The following is a 21,222-nucleotide window of genomic DNA, read 5'->3' on the forward strand; positions in this document are numbered from 1 at the left end:
TGGGTATGGGAGACAGATGCATTTACATCAAAGGATTCATCGTTGTGAAGGACAGACCTACATCACCAAAATAAGACAGGGGATGGAGGAGTCGTAAAATTCTCGTGGAAGTCCATTCCAATCCCACAAGCGCAATTTCGGAAACACTGGTTTTGTTATTGCAGAGCGTCTCGGATTGTTTGATAGATGCTCTCCTGCGGGCAGAGCTGCACCTTGGTGTTTTTGTTGGAAGAAACTCACCAGCCACGCTAGATACAAAACCGCAACAGGCCTTCGCGTTTCTAGCAACTAAAGGCTTGCCATTAAAACAGAATGAAGCGCACACACTGCAAGCAAACTTTAGAGTTCTCCTCCCTCCATCACGGAGAAGGACTTGACAATTCACGTCAAAGTTCCCTGCTGCTCCTTCCAGCTGCTCAGAAAATCCTTCTCAGTTGTGGCCCTGAAACACGGTACTGTAGACATGATGACAGCGGGCTTGCAGTGCTTGGTGATCAGGACCATAAATGAGAAGGATTTGTGGGCCAGATGTAAGGACCAACAGGCAGGGGCCCTGGTGACACTGATGATAAGTCTTGGGCCGCTAATGGCAAGGTGAATGGTTCAAACCCACCAGTCATTCTGAGGGAGAGAGATAGGCCGTCTGCTCCCAGGAAGATTTACAAAACTCAGAAACCCACTAGGGCAGTGGTTCTCAACCTTCCTAATGCTGCAACCCTTGAATACAGTTCCTCATGATGTGGTGACTCCACAACCATAAATTTATTTTCGTTGCTACTTCCTCACTGTTATTTTGCTACTGTTATGAATCAGGCGACCCCTGTGAAAGAGTTCTTCAACCCCCAAAGGGGTCACGACCCCCAGGTTGAGAACCGCTGCTCTAGGGTCACTGTGAATGAGAACGGACTTGATGACCATGGATTCAGGTTCAGATTGGTGTAGAACTGCTCCATGGGGTTTCAGAGCTGTGGTCTTTTGGAAGGAGATCGCCAGACCTTTCTGTTCCAAAGAATTTCTGGGTGGGTTCGAACCACTACCTTTGCGTTAGTCTCTGCCTAAGTAACAATATGTGTCCCCTCCCTGCCCTGGGATTCCTATAGCCATGGTAGAGTCTTCTGGTTTACTCTCTCTGCTGTATGAACATTAACCAACGTGGGATCTAGAAAAGCAATTCCACAACTTCCGTGCTAAAAAAAGAACATCTGACAACTCTGATGTCCACGAGTGATATAGAAAACATGGAGAAAAATGTCCTTCCTGCTGTGCAAAGTGGTAAATCAGTTTCCATGATCTCGAGAAAGCTGCTCCTTTGAGATGAGTTCGAAGCCTCATGTGGACCTTCCTAAGATTCCTGGACGGTCACGGTAGCAGCGAGAGTCCCCTGTCATCATGAATCAGCTGGGCTTTTGCCTTTTATGAACTGCTTTGAGATCCAGACTCTCATGACACCTGGGAGAAGTAGGAGAGGGTTCTTAAAGTAGTCTGTGACCAAGCTGGGACATGAAACAAGGGAAAACATGTACAATCAGGGGACTGGAACTGTGAGAAGTTTAATGTGTGAAGATCTTGGAGAAACCGGTAAAACACAGCAAGACAAGACAGTGGAGAATAAGTAGTGCCTTTTCTTTCCCCGGGAGAAATGAGATAAGGCTTCACAGAACTTCTACAGATTTTCACTTTTTCCAGACCACTCAGGGCTGGAGGAAGGAGGGAGGACCCCAGGAGAGAGAACGCAATTCTGCCCCCTCCGGGTCTGCACCCACTCTCTCACATACACACACTCAGTCCTTGTCCTCCCAAGCGGCAAGAAGCCAGGCCTTCTTGGGTGTCTAGAGCAAAGGGCCACTTGCACATGCTCCACCCCAAAACCTCTCAGGACAGAAAATAAAGAGCAATCTCCTCTCAGCTGGTCAGCTCTCATCTTCGCATCCATGAGAAAGATAGGGCGGCAAGCCTGCTTAATCTTTTCCAGGTGGATTCCAGGTAGGGAATCAGAACTGAGGGCCTACGGAACTGGGGGGCTGCGTAAGAAAAGGTGTCCTTGTAAGCGTTTGCTATGGGTGTTTAAAAGGAAAGTTTGCTAATTGCCTCCATGAACGGTGGCCTCCTTTGCTATAAAACCAAGAGAACTGATGATCCTTGCTACTATGACTCCAGCCTAGTTTTATCAGTGATTCTCAAGAGGACTCTTGATCCAAAGAGGCAAAATATAGACTAAAATGTTACATTCCTACAGATGCAAAACTGTCTGGAGCCATGGAGATGATCTAAACCCTCGGAAATTTGGCCCTGAGATCATCTTGAAGCTTTAGACCTAAACTATCTCCTAACGTCTTCTGAAAACCGGACGGTGGTGTTTGTTGTGGTGGTGGTTAGGGGCCATCGCGTCCATTCCGACTTCAGGGCATCCCTGTGGAGAAGAGACTGCCACGCTGCCTGATTCTGCGACATCCTCCCAGCTGTAAGGTTTGAGCCCCCAGTGGCAGCTCAATGAGGTGTCGATCCACCTCGTTGAGAATCTTCCTCTTTTTTGCTACCCCTCTGCCTCACCAAGCATGATGTCCCTTTCCACGGTGCCCTCTCTTGATCACATGTCCACAGGACTGGAGACAGCATCTTGCCATACTTGCTTCTCAGTAATATTTATTCTCGCTGTACTTCTTCTGAGACAGATTTGTTTGTTCTTTGTACTTTTAATATTCTTCATCAACATCACATTTCAAGTTCATTCATTCTTCTTTCCCTTCCTTATTCATTGCCTAACTTCCAGATGCACATGACAAGACCATGGCTTGAGTCAGACACATCAAAGTGACATCCTTGCTCTTCAACGCTTTGAAGAGGCCTTGCACATCAGATGTGCCCAATGTCCCAGTAACGGTCTCTTTGAAATAATTAACAGGTCATATGAGAATCAAAACTCCGTGCACACACACGGAGAAGATTTGTCTTCTCCAGCTTGAGGCCTCCCACAGGCTGGCAGCCCACCGGAGGGGAAGAGGACGATGTGGTCACCTGTCGCCTCTGGTTACCTTATCAGCTACTCCCATTTCTCCTGGAGGGAGCATTCTCTCACCCCCTCACCTGTTATGGACGAGCTCACCTCCGGAACCCACCCAGGCTCCTGGCAATGGACTTCCTTGGAAAACCCTAAGGAACAGCCCTGGCAACTTGCACCAAGCACCATGTCCCTGCAACACATATATTGAGCCATCAGGTTTGGAGACGAGAGAGAGAGCAATAACAAACATTCAAATGAAAGTGGTTGTTTGTTTGGGATTTTTTTTGGTGGGGGGCATAGATGATACCTGGTTTGGGGTTTCTCTATGTTTGCCAGATGTTTAAAATGGACAGATGTGCTTGACACAATGGATGGATGGATGGATTATGATAAGAGCTGTACAAGCCCCCCATAAAATGATTAAAACAAAAAACAACCACAACAAAAACCGGACTCTGTCATATGGGAATTTTCATGTTATCCAACCACATTGTCCTCTCTTGATAGTTTGTCCAATGGCTTATGCGCATTCAAGATCAGAACCCAAGGGAGGCCAGAATTCAGAGGGTCAGGAAAGATGGAGGCATGGGAACTGGGAACCGGGGAAGAAGGGGCTGCTGAGAGTACATGGAGGGGCTGCAGGGAAGGAGCTGGAGCCCTGTGTGGACTGCTGAGTGTAAAACAGATGAGCTGCGCTGTAAATCTTCACCTCATTTACACTAAACATTTCAGTTTTAAAAATTCAGTGAGGACCCCACTGTGTGTCACACACAGTGCCAGACCCTAGTATATTTGTCTCAACTAGACGAACCTAAACAGGACATACATTTTTGGCTTATATAATCATTTAGCTTTAACTGTTCTGCTGGAATTGGTTATCAATTACTTTACAAGGTAATTGCTATTGTAAAAGAAGGCTAGGTCACTGATAATTTCATTTCGAGTGATATTTGATATATGCTCTGAAGTATGTTACCTTCAATATAGCATGCACTTTGAACCTGTAAGTAGAATAATTAGCTTCGGAAAGCCTACACATGTATTCTTAAAATAAAATAAAATGTGCTTCCAAATGGTAATGGAAGACAGCATAGGTAGGCTTACTACGTCTTCACTCATTGATAGCCAGGAGCGGAGCTTAGGAGTTTTTGAAGAGAGAAGCCAGAAGAGCCGGACTTCAGAGGCTGATCTCTTGAACTTTAAACTGCCACATCATAGGAGGAAATTGGTTGTAAGATAAGAAACAGAATAAATTCTCTTAGCGCAGACCCGAATCTCTGCTCACCGAGAGGTTGACTCCACTGAAGACCATGGCATTCAATGGAACTTGGAAGGTTGACCGGAATGAGAACTATGACAAGTTCATGGAAAAACTGGGTAAGACCTTCACTCTCGCTCTTGGAGTTACCACCGGCATTTTTCTCTTCATTTCCCTTCTAAAGCTCTGCCTCTGGAGAGTAGAGTCTAGTGTAACAGTAAAGTCCCAAAGTGTAACAGTTACGGGGCGGAAAGACCACATCTCACTTATCCTAGGAAAATGACCTTTCTGTGAGTCTTAGTCCTTGAAATGCCGTGTGTGTGTGTGTGTGTGTGTGTGTGTGTGTGTGTGTTTTATCACCTTATTGATTTCACCTTATCATTACAAATTCATGTTTCATGTGTGTGTAAAGTTAAAAAAGGGGGTGGGAGCATGTGATGATTACAGTCCGGTTTTTGTTGAAATGTTGGGACAGACAGAAGAATAAAAAGATAGGAAAACAATAGGAAGCCAGCTAAGCTGAAAGCAGGCATGATGGTCTAATAGGGTAAACCCTGGGCGGCTAATGGCAAGGCTGGTGGTTCAACCCCACCAGCTACTACGTGGAACAAGAGTCTCATAAACTCTATTCAGTCCTAAACTACTGTTTCTTCTGATTTACAAAATCTCAGAAATAATCTTATGATGCTCTGTATTTTTTTAGGGAATTTAATTTAACTGATTTAAAAATCGATGTTGATTATGTAGCAGCACAAAAACTGTAGACCAAAGACAAATTTGTATCAATTCCAAAAAGTTTGTATCATTGATATCCTATAGATAAAGCATTACGCATTCCCATTTATGATCAATAGATACTCTTCCAATAATAGAGTTGAGTGTGAAGCTTGCTAATTTTTTATCAGTGAGAAATATCCCCAAAAGCAAAGAGAAATTGTCAATGTTTTAAGTTATTATGGCAAGAAAAGAGACATTTTAAAAAGAATACAGGACAGTCAGAGTAAGGGGATGCGTCTTTATAAACACGCAGATCTATTTTGTCGTCTGTCTTTGGACATTTCTGGGGTTTGGTTTATTTCACACCCAGGTGAGCATTGAACTGCTAACCACAGTACACCAGCAGCTCTGAGCAAGAAAGATGAGGCTGCCTGCGCCCGTAAAGAGCCACAGCCTCAGACATCCTGTCAAAGGTGGCTGAGTTGCAATGGACCAGATGGCAGTGGGTAACACTGAAATAAGAAACGCTGGTGGCACAGTGGGCTAAGCATTGGGCTGCGAACCAGAAAGTCTGCAGTTGGAGCCCAGCAGCCACTCCTTGGGAGAAGATGAGGCATCTTGCTTCTGGAAAGAGTTGGTCTAGGAAACTCGAGAGAGAATTTCAACTCTGCCCTCCTAGGACATTGTGAGTTAGAACGGACGCAACAGCAGTGGATGACATAAAACTGTTCACTCGTCTTATTCAAATTACTCAGCTCGAAGATGTTATAAGTCTGCGTTTCCTTTAGGTTTTCTTGCTTTTGGAAAGCAATCTTCGTAGCCTTCTTTGAATTTGATAGAATTTGGACTTTTTCCACAGAATGCTATTATGCCATCGCAACGCTATTAGGCAAAGAAGACACTGTATATCAGGCTTTCCTCTTCATGCTTAACAACTGAGAAGCATAAAAATAAAAAATAACCGAACTTGAAAAATAAATTTTGTATAACATTGTGTTTGTATGTCCCCCATCTCGTTCTCTTTGCAGGTATCAATATGGTGAAAAGAAAGCTTGCTGCTCATGACAATTTGAAACTGATCATTACACAAGATGGAAATAAAATCAAAATCAAGGAATCAAGCAATTTTAGGACCATTGAAATTGAGTTTGAGCTTGGAGTCAATTTTAACTACACCATGGCGGATGGAACGGAACTCTCGGTGAGACCTTTTTTTATCAGCAATGCATTCTCTGTGACACCCCACTAAAGCCACCACCGTCTTGTCGCATTGAATGACTGCAGGAGGGCAGCTCACCTTCATTTAGAAGGAAGCCGGTGGAGTTTTGCATGCTTACATACTACCCTCTTGAAAGAATACAGAAGTGTTTTCATACACATCTGTGAAGACCTTGGATTGAGCAAGAAGAATTAGGGGGAAACAGCATTAGAATGACTGTGTCTGGGATTTTTTAGAAACAAACCTAAAGCCAGTGTTTCAACCTTACGTGCCTGGCAGTGAAACAAGCTACTAGACTAACATGAACTCTCCCGCCAAACAAACAAACACGAGGAGCCCTGGTGGCGCTGTTGGGTGAGCATTGGAGTGCTACCTAACTGCAAAGTGTCCCACAGTTCAAACCCACCAGCCACTTCATGGGAGACAGATGAGGCTAACTGAGCAAAGGGGTCAAAACACACACAGGAAGGATTTCTAAATATGAGTCATTTCAGGCTCACAAAATGTTTAGAAACAATAGCAGCTTCGAAAACATATGTCCTCTTAGCTTCATCTGAGAAATTTCAAATTTGTTTAAAATACATAATGATGCGGCACAATGTCATGTGGCCATATCTTTTATGCTCTCTTTGCAAAACTATGAAATATTTAAGATGTTTCTAAAGTAGAGAAAATGAAACATTCTCTTGAGTTGAACACAGTACAAAGGAAGAGGGATAAAGTATCAACTTACTAGGGATAAAAATAGTACATCATAAAATGATTATTGAAAAAATAGTACAAAAAAATAAAAAATAGTATATCTATAGATAATGTCCGTATGCAGTTGTAGACTACCCTTCTCTCTCTCTCTCTCTCTCTCTCTCTCTCTCTCTCTCCTCCTGTTCCTCTCTTTCTATTTACCTGCATCTCTCTTTTCTAACATGGAATGGTTTCATTCATGCAGATTACCTGGTGCCTATGCCTATCTTATTTCAATGTGATCCCAGGCTCTAAACCAACAACTCCCTCCAAACACGTTGAAACTTAAGTACGCTTTGAATATAATCTTGGTATCTTAAAATGTATTGTGCTACTTACCTTTCCCTTGTTAGGTATGCTTAGCGTAGCTGGCTTCTTCTCACCTTGACAACTAGAGCTTTTAGACAATTAGAAGCTTGGTATTTCATAACTATTAAAGTAGTAGGCAGTTAATAATTGTATTCAAATAGTGAAATGGATGACTAAATTTGTGAATGAATGAGTAATCAAATAAAAAGATCTAATGCTATACTGTAGATCATTCGAAATGTACCTTAGAATGTTTGGAATAGAATATTTTAGGGAATTAATTTTCAAAGGATGGTCACTTATTTTTAGCCTCAGGATTAATTTCCCGTTAGTAAACTATGTAGGTTTACAATGACAATATAACTTGAGTTATATATATTGTACAATATATATTGTATATATGCTATACATATTGTATATATGTTATATATACAATATATATTGAATACCAGCTAAAGTCGTTCTACCACAACCATGCGAATTAAACCTATCACAGAGTTGTTATCCTATTCATGAAACTAATTTGAACAATGTCTAAATTCAAGACATTCTAAACATGAAAGTATTAGAAGGAGAAGCCATGCTTACCTGCTTTCTAATTCAGCATATGGAAAGTCCTGTGGGAGACGAGCATACTAATTCTCAACACAGACTCTAGAACCCAAGAGCCTAAGTTGGATTCAGATTCTGAGACTCTTGGTAAATTGTGTGTCTCTGTATCCTCACATGTAAAACAGAGGTCATAAAAGGTTTGATAGAGTTATCGTGGAGCATAATTGAATACACGGACCTGCAGGACTCAAGTGATGCTTGAGCCCCATGTTAACTCTGACTCCTTTTCCATAGGGAACATGGACCATGGAGGGCGCCCAGCTTGTTGGAAAGTTCAAGCGGGTAGACAATGGAAAAGATCTGAATACCGTCCGAGAAATTATTGGTGGTGAGCTAGTCCAGGTGAGCTGTAAAGATTGTACCTGTCTCTCAAGGACAAAAAATAATTACATAAAATTCTTTAGTTTTGTGGTTGATGAGTTATAACCTTAGTGCAGGCAGTTGCTACTTTTTCCTTAAACTTTCCTGATTAAAGAAATAGGCAGATATGTTCTGATGTCTGTTTATTGACATCAGACCAGGACCCGTGGCAACATAGTGGGTTATGAGTCGGCCTGATAATTACAAGGTTAGCAGTTCAGAACCCACTACAGGAGAAAGATGAGGCTTTTTACTCTGGTTAACAGTAATAGACTGGAAATCCCACAGGGACAGTTCTACCCTGTCCTACAGGGCCCCTTGGAGTGAAAATGGACTCATGGCAGGGACATTGAGTGACCAGAACTTACATGTATTTCAAAGGGAAGGTGTCAATGAGGACAAACCGAAATACTTTTAAAATTGGTGTATCCGATACCAAGGAGCCCTGGTGACACTACGTGCTAGGCTGCAATCCAAAAGTCAGTTCCAAACCACTAACCGCTCCTTGGGAGACTTTCCTACTTCTGTTAAGAGTTACAATCTCACGACTGAATTATTGAATGGTATGACATGTGAATTAGACACCAATAAAAGTGTTGGGGGGAGGGGATTAATCTCAGAAATTCATATGGGGCAGTTCTACCCTGTTGATTTGAGTTATCAGTGGGTTTGGTTTTTGGTATCTTACACAGGAGCGTGGTGTGTGTGTGTGTGTGTGTGTGTGTGTGTGTGTGTGTGTGTATAGTGCTTAGGCACTGGGCTGCAATCCGCCCGTGTGGGCAGTTTGAAAGCACCAACAGCTACTTGGAGAAAGACTGGGCTTTCTCCTGCCATAAACAGTTACAGGGGGTCGCCAGGAGTCAGCACGGACTCCATGGCAGTGAGTGGACACACAGCAGGGAGCCCTGGTGGCCTGTTCCACAAGCGCTGTGTGATTCAAGCCAGCCAGCAGCAAATAACGAGGACAGAGGCACGGTCGCTATGAGTTGAAATCCATTGATGGCAGTGGGGCTGGTATGGTGATGCATGCATAAAAGGCTACCGAGGGAAACATAAACACATCTAAAAATCATCACAATGACAACATTTTTTCCTAATATAGCCTTACATCTTACTGGCTAATTCTGTTTGTTGACACCCTCCAGACTTACAACTATGAAGGAGTAGAAGCCAAGAGGATCTTCAAAAAGGAATGAGATTTGTTCTGGAAGCACAGCCCAGAACTCGGATCCACAGAGAGACGACACTGTGCCAGCACCGCTTTGCTCTCCGCATACGGTCACTGACTGATTCGGACTTTCATTAACACTGGATAATGGCTTACATTTCCAGTCTTGCCAAAACAAAAGGGGGTTGTTTTGCATTACATAAATCAGACATTTACTGCTCTTGCAGAAAAAGAGGTAATTTTTTTTAAGACAGAAAAATGTTTCTCAAACATTGTGTAAGTGCTCTTCTCTAAAATACATTTACAAACGTTTCATGCCATTGGCTCTGGTAGACATTCCCCCGCCCCTCTATCCTCCCCTCCTCTCCTCTCCTCTCACCTTGATACATTAAAGCCGGGGCTGGATGGGGGTCTTTCAAACCTTGCATTGTCAGTGCATTTGTGTCTTGGTAATGTTTATTATTATACATGTAACGTACACTCAACCTGAAAACTTTGAAATATAAAAATGCAAATAAAAGAAAAATCCATATTTCCTTGAGGCCATACCAGAGACAATCGCCATTCTGAATGTAATAATCCTCCCCGTTCTCTTCTCTGGGTAGATATGTACATTTCCCCATTCATGCCATCTTGAATAATATGCTTTGGAGAAGTGGTGTGCTAAATTAATGCACTGTTTCGTATGGCCCCACATTGTCAGAGTTTCTGGTCCCAGTAGAAAGTCAGGATCACTCGAGAAACTTTAAAAAGTGTTGCATTCTTAATCTCGACTCTGAACCTGCTCACTCAGAATCTCTGAAAATAGAATCAGGGATTTTAGAACCCCCCCAGGTGATTCCCATGTTGCCTATTCTCTAACCAGTCACTGGGAACAACTGGACTATCGGACACTCCAAACAACACTCTTTCATTATTACTTCTTAACACATAAACACTGCCACTTTCCAGGGCTCATGAAGTGTTCATTGGGTCCTATTTTCACATGATGTACTATCACAGAGATCATTGGTACAGCTGTGAAGTACCTGCCACATGATAAGTATATGTGGGGATTAATGTGGGGATGCTCATTAGAGGCAAGGAGAGACTTCAGCTCAGGTACTGTGGACATATTGTCAGGAGAGATCAGTCCCTGGAGAGGGACATTATGCTCGGTAAAGTAGAGGCGCAGGGAAAAGAGGAAGGCCCTCAGTAACATGGGTTGACACGGTGAGTGGCGGCAATGAGTTCAAACATAAGAACACTCATGTCGTTGGGCATGGCGTTGGGCCACACCTTTGAATCTGAATTGACTCACTTAGCAACACTGGCAACCACAATGGGAATGCGAGAGTTGGTCTCACTTTGCTTCCTAGTTTGGTGTGTGTGTGGAATTTTCCATAAGAAAATGTTCAATACACACACCTCCAGAATCCAATCAGTTCCTGTCATTTCCTCTGCTAATTACCAGGGTTTCAGGCAATGTTACCTGTTCCCTAGATTGCTACAATAACCCCCTTAAAAGCTGCTCAGTTTGACTTCCCTCCCTACCTCCCTGTCTTATCTTTATCACAGCAGCCAGGCAATCCTTTCCAATCTAATTCAGGTCATGCCTGTGAAAGGCACACAAGTCTGCAATGGCTCCCCACCCGTTTCATTCAGAGAAAAGTTCACAGTCCTAACCATGGCACTTCAGTAGGCCACTTGCTGCCGAGTTGACAGCATGGTGACCCCGTGAGTATCAGAGTATAACTGTGCTCCACGGTGTTTTCAATGGCTGGGTTGTTGGACGGAGCTTGACACCTTTCAGCCTGTGGGTTAGCACCTGAGGGCATTAAACATTTCACCACCCAGAGGCCTCACAACCTACCTGACCAGTGCTTTTATCGTTCATGGAACATCCAAGCCGAGAGCATTCCAAGCCGAGGAAACATCCCAGAGCAAAAAGCCTAAGGTGGGCACCAAATCAAAAACCCACTCTCAGTGACTCAACTCAACTCTGACTCCTATTAACTCTATCTAGGGTCTCTGAGATTGTAAATCTTTATAGGAGGAGATACCTTCATCTTCTTCCCTCAGATCAGTAAGTGGGTTTGAACTGCCAGCCTTGCAGTTAGCAGTTTAATGCTAGTCCCAACCCACTGCTCCACCAATGCTCCTTAAGGCAGGCACAAGCCTTTGAGTTTGAAGAACATGGATGCTCTTGAGAGTCCCTGAGACCATGTAGAGTTGACTAAAACCAAGACAAACATTTAAGAAATATGGGCTAAGTCACTTTTACTAGAGAACCCAGGAAGGATGTCATGAAAAGGGACTGGTTTTAGATTCACCTAGGCTTGTCTAAACTCTTTTCTTTCCCCCTTCTAACGAAAATCCAAGATCTAAACTTCAACTTTTCTGACTTGAAAAACAGGAATTAGTAATGGTTTTCTGAGATTGTGAATGAAACATCCACCATGCTGCCTCCTGCAGAGTGGGCAATTCATCAATGCTACATATACATGACCCTTTCTCTCATAGAGAAAATGGAAGGAAAGACATGTATTCAGTGCCTGAGAAAACTCTTCCTCAAACATTCCTGACAGAATCTTTGTGGCAGAGTCTGGACCCAGTAGGTGAGAACCCTTTGTGCCAGTTCTGTCGGATTCAACTAGCTAGAGTCTTGGGAGCAAGACACTGCACTTTGTTGGGACTTAGTTCAATCATCTCTAAAATGAGAGGGAGGAGCCTGATCATCTCTAAGTTCTCTACTCGGAGAGCACGGTGCCCTAGCAACCTCCAGTGAGCCTTCCTTTCTGTCTAAGCAGCCCTTCTGGTGTGTTCCTCGGGGGGTTGGAATGATACAGTCAGGGGAGGACAAGATAACTTGTACGATCCAAAGCCAAGCTGGCCCTGTGGGCATATTACCTGTGTGATTCCATGAGACCCCAGAAGAGCCTTCGGCTTGCTTTAATGCTCTGCTGTTGCTGTCTGAAAATCCTCAAGGATTTTTCAACAAGGAGCCTTGCGGTTGTCATTTCCCACCACCCGCCATCAACCAGCTTGTAGCCACGCAGTGAGACGCGAGGAGAACTGAACAGTAGGGTTTCTGAGACTGCACATCTTGGCCGGAGCAGACAGACAGCCTCATCTTTCTCCTGCAGAGGGGCTGGGGAGGGTGAACTGCTGACCTCGCAATGAGTAGCCTAATGCTTAACCCAGGGCACCAGGAGGGCTTCTAATATCCCTGCCCATTATGTGATTGGTCCTGTCCCTACCAGCTGACTATGAATAAGAGTAACAGCTATTTTCCTGTAAGCAGAGATACTTGCAGCAAGACATCCCCTGGCTCCTAAAGAAAATGGATGGGTGATTGGAATGGAAGTAGGAGGGGAAGGGTTTGGGGGCAAAGACTCCTCAAACAATTGCCAACAGCTGCTTTAATCTTCCACCGCTGCCTGCTTTCTGCCACGTGTAGTTGAAGATTGCCACCTACTGGTGAGGCACCTGCACAGAGCCATTCAAAGGCTTTGAACACAGCCTCTGCCAATTAACAAGTGTTTGACATAGCACTTTCCATAAGCATGAAATGGTGATGATTAAAGGTCTCCTCAGTTCCACTGTCCATACTAAACAAAAGTAGTAAAAAAGGCTGCTTTTACAGCCTTCTGGGACAATCACCTGGAACTGCTTTTGTCCAACAACAATAAAAATTAAAAACATAATGTGCCAGGCAGCTAGCATTCGATAACAAACACAAGTGGCAGCGAGTTAGGGGAAAGAATATCCTCAAATAGATTCAAGTTCTCAGACAGCTGGGTCAGAGTCTGAATATCTAGCATACAATTACCTAGGAGTAGGGTAGGCACTCATCTGCAAGGAGCCCTGGTGGGGTCGTAGTTACACAGTGGGCTGCAAACTGCAAAGTCAGCAGTTCAAACCACAAGCCACTCCTTCAGAAAAAAACAGGGGTTTCTACTCCCATAAAGAGTTATAGCATTGGAAATTCATGGGGGCGGTCCTGCCCTGCCCTGATGGGGTCACCATCAGTTGGCATCCACCACTTGTCTATCAGCATAAGAGGGTACACCCCCCCAAAAAAATATGAAAATTTTTTCAAAATTACATATTTTCATGTTTTTCGAAAACAACCTTATCACCTTCAAAGTATTCTCTATTACACTTAATACATTTGTCAAATCTGCGATTCCATTCTTGGAAACATTTTTCAAACTCATCTGTTTGGATGGCTGACAGCACTTCCCTTCTACAATGCCAAATCTCTGTCCTATCATGTCCCTCTTCGTTCGCAGAAACAGAAAGAAGTCACACAGAATGAGGTCAGGTGAGTCAGGTGCATCGGGCAAGAGAGGCATGCTGATTTTTGCCAAAAATTGGCTGTGTTAGCAGGTGCATTGTCGTGGTGGCAAAACAGTCCCCCATCTGCCACAAGTCAGGCCTTTTGTCATACGCTGTTATGCAATCTTTTCAGAACCTCTAAATAGAAAATTTGATCAGCAACAGTCTGACCTCATGGGATGAACTCCAAATGCATTATGAGTCAACATTTCATCCATTTGGGAAATTGATGGACATTCAGAACGAGGTCTGTCATCAATCAAAATTTCTTCTCTTTTGAAATGACAAAACTACTCAAACACTGGAGTTTTCCCCATAGCACTGTCATTGTAAGCTGTGTTCAACATCACAACAGTTTCTGCTGCATTTTTCCAGAGCAGCAAACAAAATTTAACAGCCACACGCTATTCTCTTAAATCAGTCATCGCAAAAACGAGGTTCGAGCAAAACTGCTTTCACAAAAAAAATTGTGACTGTGACTGGAAAGAACCTTAAGAACCTTCCCAGGTGACACCACTGGGTGCACTAACTGCCTCTCAGGATCAACAGTGGTGATGAAGAGCAGTGAAGTTCCGGGTGACTTGAAATACCACAAATGGAAGCATGAGGCGTGTACATTGTTGCTTCTGTTTGTTTTTTCCCTTGTAACCCATGTGCCAGATGTGTAGAATTTTTAGCTCAGCACTAAAGAATAGAATGTCACTACCTCTCATCTCATGACTAGGGTAAGATCTAAGGGCTCTCTGCCAGAAGTCCACCTGGTTTTACGTGATTCATGGTACTGAATGTTTTCATAGGAAGGTTTTAACTTAGGCAGTATTTCCCACAGTGGAAGGGCCAGACGGATGTGTTTACAGGGGTGGGTTCTGTTGCCTCTTATCTGTTACATCTTTCTTCAAACATTTTACTGACCTCAAATTAGCCCTTCTCAATTCTTTTTCCAAACTGTGACCATGAGTCTAAAGGAAAAATTATTCTCTATAGTAGGTATGTCAAATGCAAATTTGGTTCCACAAAAGCTGATGGAAACAGGCATAAGCAATATACTTTTTATTGGGGCATCATGAAAGGGAGTTGAATGGAACGTCATCCAAACTGTAACACCCAAGAAGAGACACCCTAAGTTTGTGGAGAAGATAAATATATAAGAACTACTTAAAAAAAAAAAAAAAGAACTACTTAACTATCCTGGCCCAAAAAGTTTCTTTAAACTTTCAATTATTTTGAATCTAGTTAAAATGGTTAAACTATAATTCACACAGCTATAATGTAAATGTGGATTATTTGAAAGGGCAGGCTGTCAGATTTAAACCATGTTTGACATTCTATGTTCAGTTTACATTTTACTCAAACTCTTTAGTTATTAATTTTCGAGAGAAATATGGCAAATGAGAAATAGTAGGTAATTCAGTGAGGAAAAGTACCTTTAAAGCAGCTCAGGAACCAAACTAACCCGCTAATTTGAGTGATCTGATCTTTTAATGGTCTCTAGTCCTGAGACTATGGCCACACCCTTCTGAGAGAAAAGCACACTCCTACTACCTCATTAGTTTGTTCCGGTGAGGTTTACAAACTACAACATGTGAATCCTACTGTTGCCATTAAGGCAGATTAGAGAAAGAAAAAATCAAAACAGCTTAACATTTTTAAAAGCCAAATATGTTCTTCTTGAACACATTTTTATTTTTATTTCTCCTGTATAGTTTTTGACTGCATTGCAGAAAAGTGTGTTTGAGGTAGATACTCATTGCAATCCTAAAATGTTTACTATTCTGAAGCAAAGGTGAAGTGGCTGGTGATTACTGACAGAAATTCCAGAGAACTAATTTTTAAAAGCTTTACCATTTAACTGTTTTGTTTTCTAACATAGGCTGTTTCACAAAGAGCAACAGACCATTGCTGTGTGACATTCTTAAGTGTGAACATGCTTTTTAAAAATTAAAAATGAAGAGATCAAAAAAAAAAAAAAAAAACAGCAACCACCTATCAGTAGTTACAAGTAAAGTGAATGTTGTTTTGTCAGTGAGTGGTCTGCTTCCCTCTCATGTAGGGACACCAGCTTACTTCCTCTCCTAATTTTTGTAGTCTCAATGTCACTTTAAACCAGTGTATTTTCCTGTCTTGTACCAGCAGATAATCTAGGCTATATGACATAATCCAGTTAATTCTCAAACAGTGGTCTTCTCATTTCCAGAACTTGGGAAACAAAGGACAGTATCTTTTTGAAAAAGGTCGTATACGATGTTTATTTTTATTATTTGACAACTGATTTGGAGGTGACTGTAGAATGGTACTGTGCATGTTAGATTCTAGTCAGTTTTAGGCATGATGTTCTTTTTAGTAACCTTGGTCAATTGCTCCTTTTGTATGCAGTTTCTAATTCTGTAAACTGTAGGGATCCCCATTTTAAGGAGATCTCATGAAGATTAATCACAACTACGTAAAAGACAGCAAAGTCTTAATTGTATTCACTACTATCCCACAAGTAGGAGACCTGGTGGCCTTGTGCTGGGCTGCAGTCCAAAAGGTCAGCAGTTTGAAATCACCAGCTGCTCCTCAGGAGGAAGATGGGGCTTTCTACTCTCCTTAATAGTTACAGTCTTGGAAACTCACAGGAGCAGTTCCTCCCTGTCCTATCGGTGGCTACGAGTCAGCATTAGCTGGATGGCCATGAGCTTGCTTTTCTACTCCTGTAAAGAGGCCCAAGTCTCAGAAACTCACAGGAACTCACAGGGCACTTCTACTCTGTCTTACTGGGTCACTGTAACTTGGCATTGACTTGATGGCAGTGAATATATCCCACTAGTAAGATGACTTCTAAGGATGCTCAATTGCCTAAATATTGTGCACAATTATTAAGGATTTATAATCAAACAAGGGGAGAGACTACCTCAAATCTGAGCTGGGGGGAAAAAGTCCAGGAAACATGGTCAAATCGCCCTCCCCTAAGTAGCGTTCCGATCATTAAATTATCTTAAATGCATTAACCCACAAACTTATCTGGGTTTGCTTATAATATTAAGGTATACCTCGTTAGCCCTGTCTCAAGAACGAAACGTAAAATACTGGAAGGAGTACCAAATTCACGCGAAGGTGTTTACCTAAGAAGTCTTGCTGGTGGTATTGGGTTTTGTCAAGTTCATCGGGCCCAGTAGAATGGCCCCCATAGAATTTCCTAGGCTTTAATATTGTCGCTGGTGACCTAGTGCTTTAGGCCTTGGGCTGTGATTCTCAAAGTCAGCAGTTTGAAACCACCAGATGTTTGACGATTGAAAGATGTAACTTTCTACTCCCATTAACAGTTAGTCTCCGGAACTCAAAGGGTGCCGCGCTACCCTTTTCTGACAAGATCTCTGTGAATCAGCATCGACTGGCTGGCAGTGAGTTTATTCTAATCTTGCCGCTGACCGGATCCAATTGTTGAGTGCTTAAGGAGATAATGCCACCCCTACGGGTGGATTCCGCTTCACAGCGACCCTGATGGACACAGAGGGTTTCAGAGACTTGCTCCCGCAGAGTGGCTAGTGGGTTTGAATTACCACCCACCTTTTTTTTTTTTTTAAGATATCAAAGTTTGTTAGTGATTACTAGGGTCAGTATAGAAAAAGTGGGAGGTGGAGGGTAGGGGTTATAGAAAAACTACATGTATTACACTTGCAAATGCTGACAATAAGGATTAAACCTGTACATAACTTAATAGGCAACAGTTATGTGATCTACAGGGGGGCCTCAAATATTTGTGGGATACTTTATTTTAAAATGTATTTGTAGTCATCACTGGGGCTATTTCTTACTGCCGATTTGTTTGCTGGCCTGCTCTTCCACCTGCCTGGTCAGGCACAGGGCCTCGATGGCACCTTGCCGGACTGAGAAGTGCTTGGTAAGCTCGGCGAGGGCGGATTCTGCTGTGTTGACAATGGCTGTCTCCAGGTCATAGTCAGTCTGTTTGGTCAGCTCAGAGAGCTCAAGCCAGGTTGGCCATTGCTTTGAGCTGACGAGGTTCAGAGTCTCCGGAGAAGGCCCCGCTGGGCGCGCCGACTACACACTGCTCAGGCTGCAGGCGCTTCTCTACCACCCACCTTGCAAGGTTAACCTCCCAGCGTTTAACCTGGGACGCCACCATGGCTCCCTAAAACTTTGGTATGAAGTTCTAAAGGTATAAAGGAGCGGCGAGATCACAGTTAGGAATGTACTATGATGGTAATTTCTGGCTTGCCAAAGGGAAATGATCCTGAGGAAGCAGAAAGACCGGGGCCTGAGGCGCAAGGAGCATGCGCGAAGGCGCCCGGCTCTGCACACCTACCTGCCAGCAGTCACGGAGGCAGAGGGCTGTGGGCGTGGCGCCCGCGCGCTGGGCGGGGCGTGCAGAGGTCACTTCCGGGGCTGAGAGGCACCGCCCACTTCACTGGCGGTCAGACTTTATCCAGTTTCCGGCACCGCCCACACGGAAGTGCCGGCTGGCGTTTCGCGGTGCTCCGCTGTCGGTGCGTGGAAGGAGGGAGATGGCGGGGGGCGCCGAGGCTGTGGATGGGCAGGTCGGTCTTCGAGATCGGCGGGACTTGACGGAGGCGAGGAAGCAGGAGCAGGCCCCCGACGTGCCGCTTCCGTTCGGGACGAACGGCAGCCTAAAGCACTCCTACTGGCTGGACCTCTGGCTCTTCCTCCTCATCGACCTGGTGCTCTTTGTCTTCGTGTACCTTCTGCCCTGGTGAGTCTTCGGAATGGGGTTAGCTTGCTGAAGTCGTAAGGGGCATAGGGGCAGTCCATACCAAATTTGGGAGCGTGGGGAATTCCAGAGTTCGTAGAATGTGGCAGAGGTCACCCAGGGGCGCAGTCGGGTGGGTGGGTGGATTAAGAGCAGGACTAGAGCGGGGTGCCCTACCCTGCCTCTTCAGGGGGAACCTTTTGGGTGGAGGAAACTTGGCCGCGGCGGCTGCTGCTGCTGTTTTTTTTGTTTTCCTTTCCTTTCTGAGCTATGGGACCGGCGATATTTGGCTTGTTAGATCCCTGTTTTCTCATATAGAATTTGAGGTTAAGGAGCCTGGGTTACGCATTTGGCTGCTAACCTCAGGGTCAGCAGTTCGAAACTACCAGCTGCTCCGCGGGAGCGAGGCTTTTTACATCTTTTAAAATATAAGCAGTGATGTATTCTAGAGCGATTTGCAGCTGACTTTAGTAGTTGCTCGGAGAAAGCCCTTGTTATTGACTGGCCATGTACATTGGTACAGATAGACCAGGAAGCTATCCCCAAACTGAATTAATACATTCTTAAGCAAGTGTACTATCTTTCAAAGGCCTTATCACTAAATAGCAACCTTACACCTACCAGAGTTTGACATTCTTCATTCACACCCATACTTCCCCAAACACAAACAAATCACAAAAATCCCATAGCTACTACTTGGAAGATAAACCTTCCACTTTCCACTACCACTCCTGAAAGGCTATTGAGACGGAGACAAAGGAAGGGAAGTAAGAATGGGAGGTGGGTAAGGTGAGACAAGAAGAGAAAAAATTGGAGAGAAGCAAAGCAGTAGAGTAAAAGCAGGGGGCCTATGTAGACAGGAAACAGCTCTCTCGGACATTAAAATGGACTGTGCACTGCTAGTTACCTCCCTCAGTCAGCATACTTAGGAGTATTGTGTCCAAGATCGTGTATGTTGGAGTTCCACAATCCACTCTTTGACAGGCCTTCTTCCACTGCTTCCCATCCCAAATTTTGTCAAACATTTGGGCATGTTTATTTCTGGCCTATTGTCTCAGATATTGGTTGATTTGGCAAGTTAGAAAGCAGAGCATTGAACAGGCACTCCTATAAAATCCTCTGTTTAAGCCATTTGAAAGCTTTTGTTTCTCCCAGCACCCCTCACCCCTATTTCTTCCTCTTTCCTTTGGTGAAGACTGATGATACCTCAAGTATTAATGACGTTGTTTTAAAGGACCTGAATGTTTAGCTCTGGATAGACGACGGAAGCCTTACAAAAAGTAGTTTAGGTTTAAATTTTTTTTTAATTTTAGGTATTTTAATTGTAAGTTTGCAATATGTCAAAATCATTTGGTAATAGACAAGTGACTTTAAAACTATCAAGGTTGTCAGATGTTGACATAAAGGGTTACAATGGCAAGGAAAAGGAAACATTGCTGACAAATCTTTGGTTCTTCCAGAGTGATTTAAGTGAAGAAGTTGGCTTCTGAAAATGGCTACAGGTTTCTGGAATAAAGAAGACAGACAAGATTGTGCAGCAGCAGAATTCCAAATTCCCAAGGAACTGCCTGGTCGTTTTACAACTTCTCTTGTTCATTTGGGGACTCTATTAAGTGGGAATGATTTCAGCCATTTGAAACCAAATTCTTAAGACCAGACCCTTTGTTTCATGTCTAAAAACTTGGCAAACATCTGATGGCTTTTGAGGGGCTGAATATAAAAATATTTGTACTTCAGGATTTAGTATATTAGTCAAGGTCTAACTATGATGTAAATGTATACAAATAATAGTAGATGATGTGAATAATATGGTAGAAAAATAAAGTGAAGTATTTATAAATTCAAAAGGGCAGGACTGTGTTAGAAAGGAGTAAAGTGTTTGAAAATTGCACTGAGAGGTTATGGAGAAAATGCAGTCCCATAATGCATTGACTGAAAGTACCGAATTAATTTTTACATTAAGCAGGACTGTGTTTTGAAAAGATAGTTAATGGATACAGACATAGAGAAAATGCATGTGTGCCTGCTTATCTGGAAGCTGCTTGTTCTACCTTTAAACTGATGGGTTCCCTAAAATAGGACTGTGTTTCAGAAATATATTTTTCGTCTTATGGTTGCATTAAAGATTTCTGTGACTAAAGTATGATTTTTATGTGTGTAATGTACTTAAATACCTCAACAGGTACAGTGTGTTTTCTCATTCAGCAGATATTTGAGCGCTTACAGGTAGTGTTTTAGGGATAGCAGTGAACATGACACAAAAATTCTTGCCCCTTCCCAACACTTATTGCTGAAGACAAAATGGGTGCCTATGTAAATGTGGTGAAGAAAGCAGATGGTGCCTGGCTATCAAAAGATACAGCATCTGGGGGTGTCTTAAAGGCTTGAAGTTAAACAAGCAGTCATCGAGCAGGGAAGCAACTAAGCCCACATGGAAGAAGCACACCAGCCTCTGATCATGAGGTGTCGAAGGTATCAGGTAATAGGTATCAAAAGATCCAAAAAACAATTATATCGATGCAAATGAGAGGGTTCGGAGTGGAGACCCAAAGTCCATCTGTAGACAATTGGACATCCCCTCACAGAAGGGTCACAGGAAGGGATGAGTCAGCCATGGTGCTCATTTTACTGGAGTGTGTGAGGTGATAAGTGGAAGTCTTGGTAGAAAAGAAAAGCTGACCTCTTGTAGTTCTGAAGGAGTAGCAGAGGAACGTATGTCTGAGGTTGAGCCATAGAAGAGAAGTGCTCAGTGATTCATCCAGGGCGCAGTACAGCAGTGACGAAACACACAGCTTTCCTCTAGTTCTTGAAT

The 21,222-nt window shown here is 43.4% G+C and overlaps 1 protein-coding gene across 1 annotated transcript; it reads left to right on the top strand.

Annotated features, from left to right (window-relative positions):
• Positions 1 to 4,311: 4,311 nt before the first annotated feature.
• On the top strand, positions 4,312 to 9,413 carry FABP2 (fatty acid binding protein 2). The gene is made up of 4 exons (XM_004715950.1): positions 4,312 to 4,378; positions 6,005 to 6,177; positions 8,092 to 8,199; positions 9,363 to 9,413. Exons 1-4 carry the CDS (start codon positions 4,312 to 4,314, stop codon positions 9,411 to 9,413), a joined length of 399 nt encoding a protein of 132 aa, XP_004716007.1.
• The last annotated feature ends 11,809 nt before the right edge of the window (positions 9,414 to 21,222 follow it).

The sequence above is a fragment of the Echinops telfairi genome, unplaced genomic scaffold, assembly GCF_000313985.2.
Source record: "Echinops telfairi isolate 266 unplaced genomic scaffold, ASM31398v2 ScPeMD7_5927;HRSCAF=6808, whole genome shotgun sequence".
Taxonomy (NCBI): domain Eukaryota; kingdom Metazoa; phylum Chordata; class Mammalia; order Afrosoricida; family Tenrecidae; genus Echinops; species Echinops telfairi.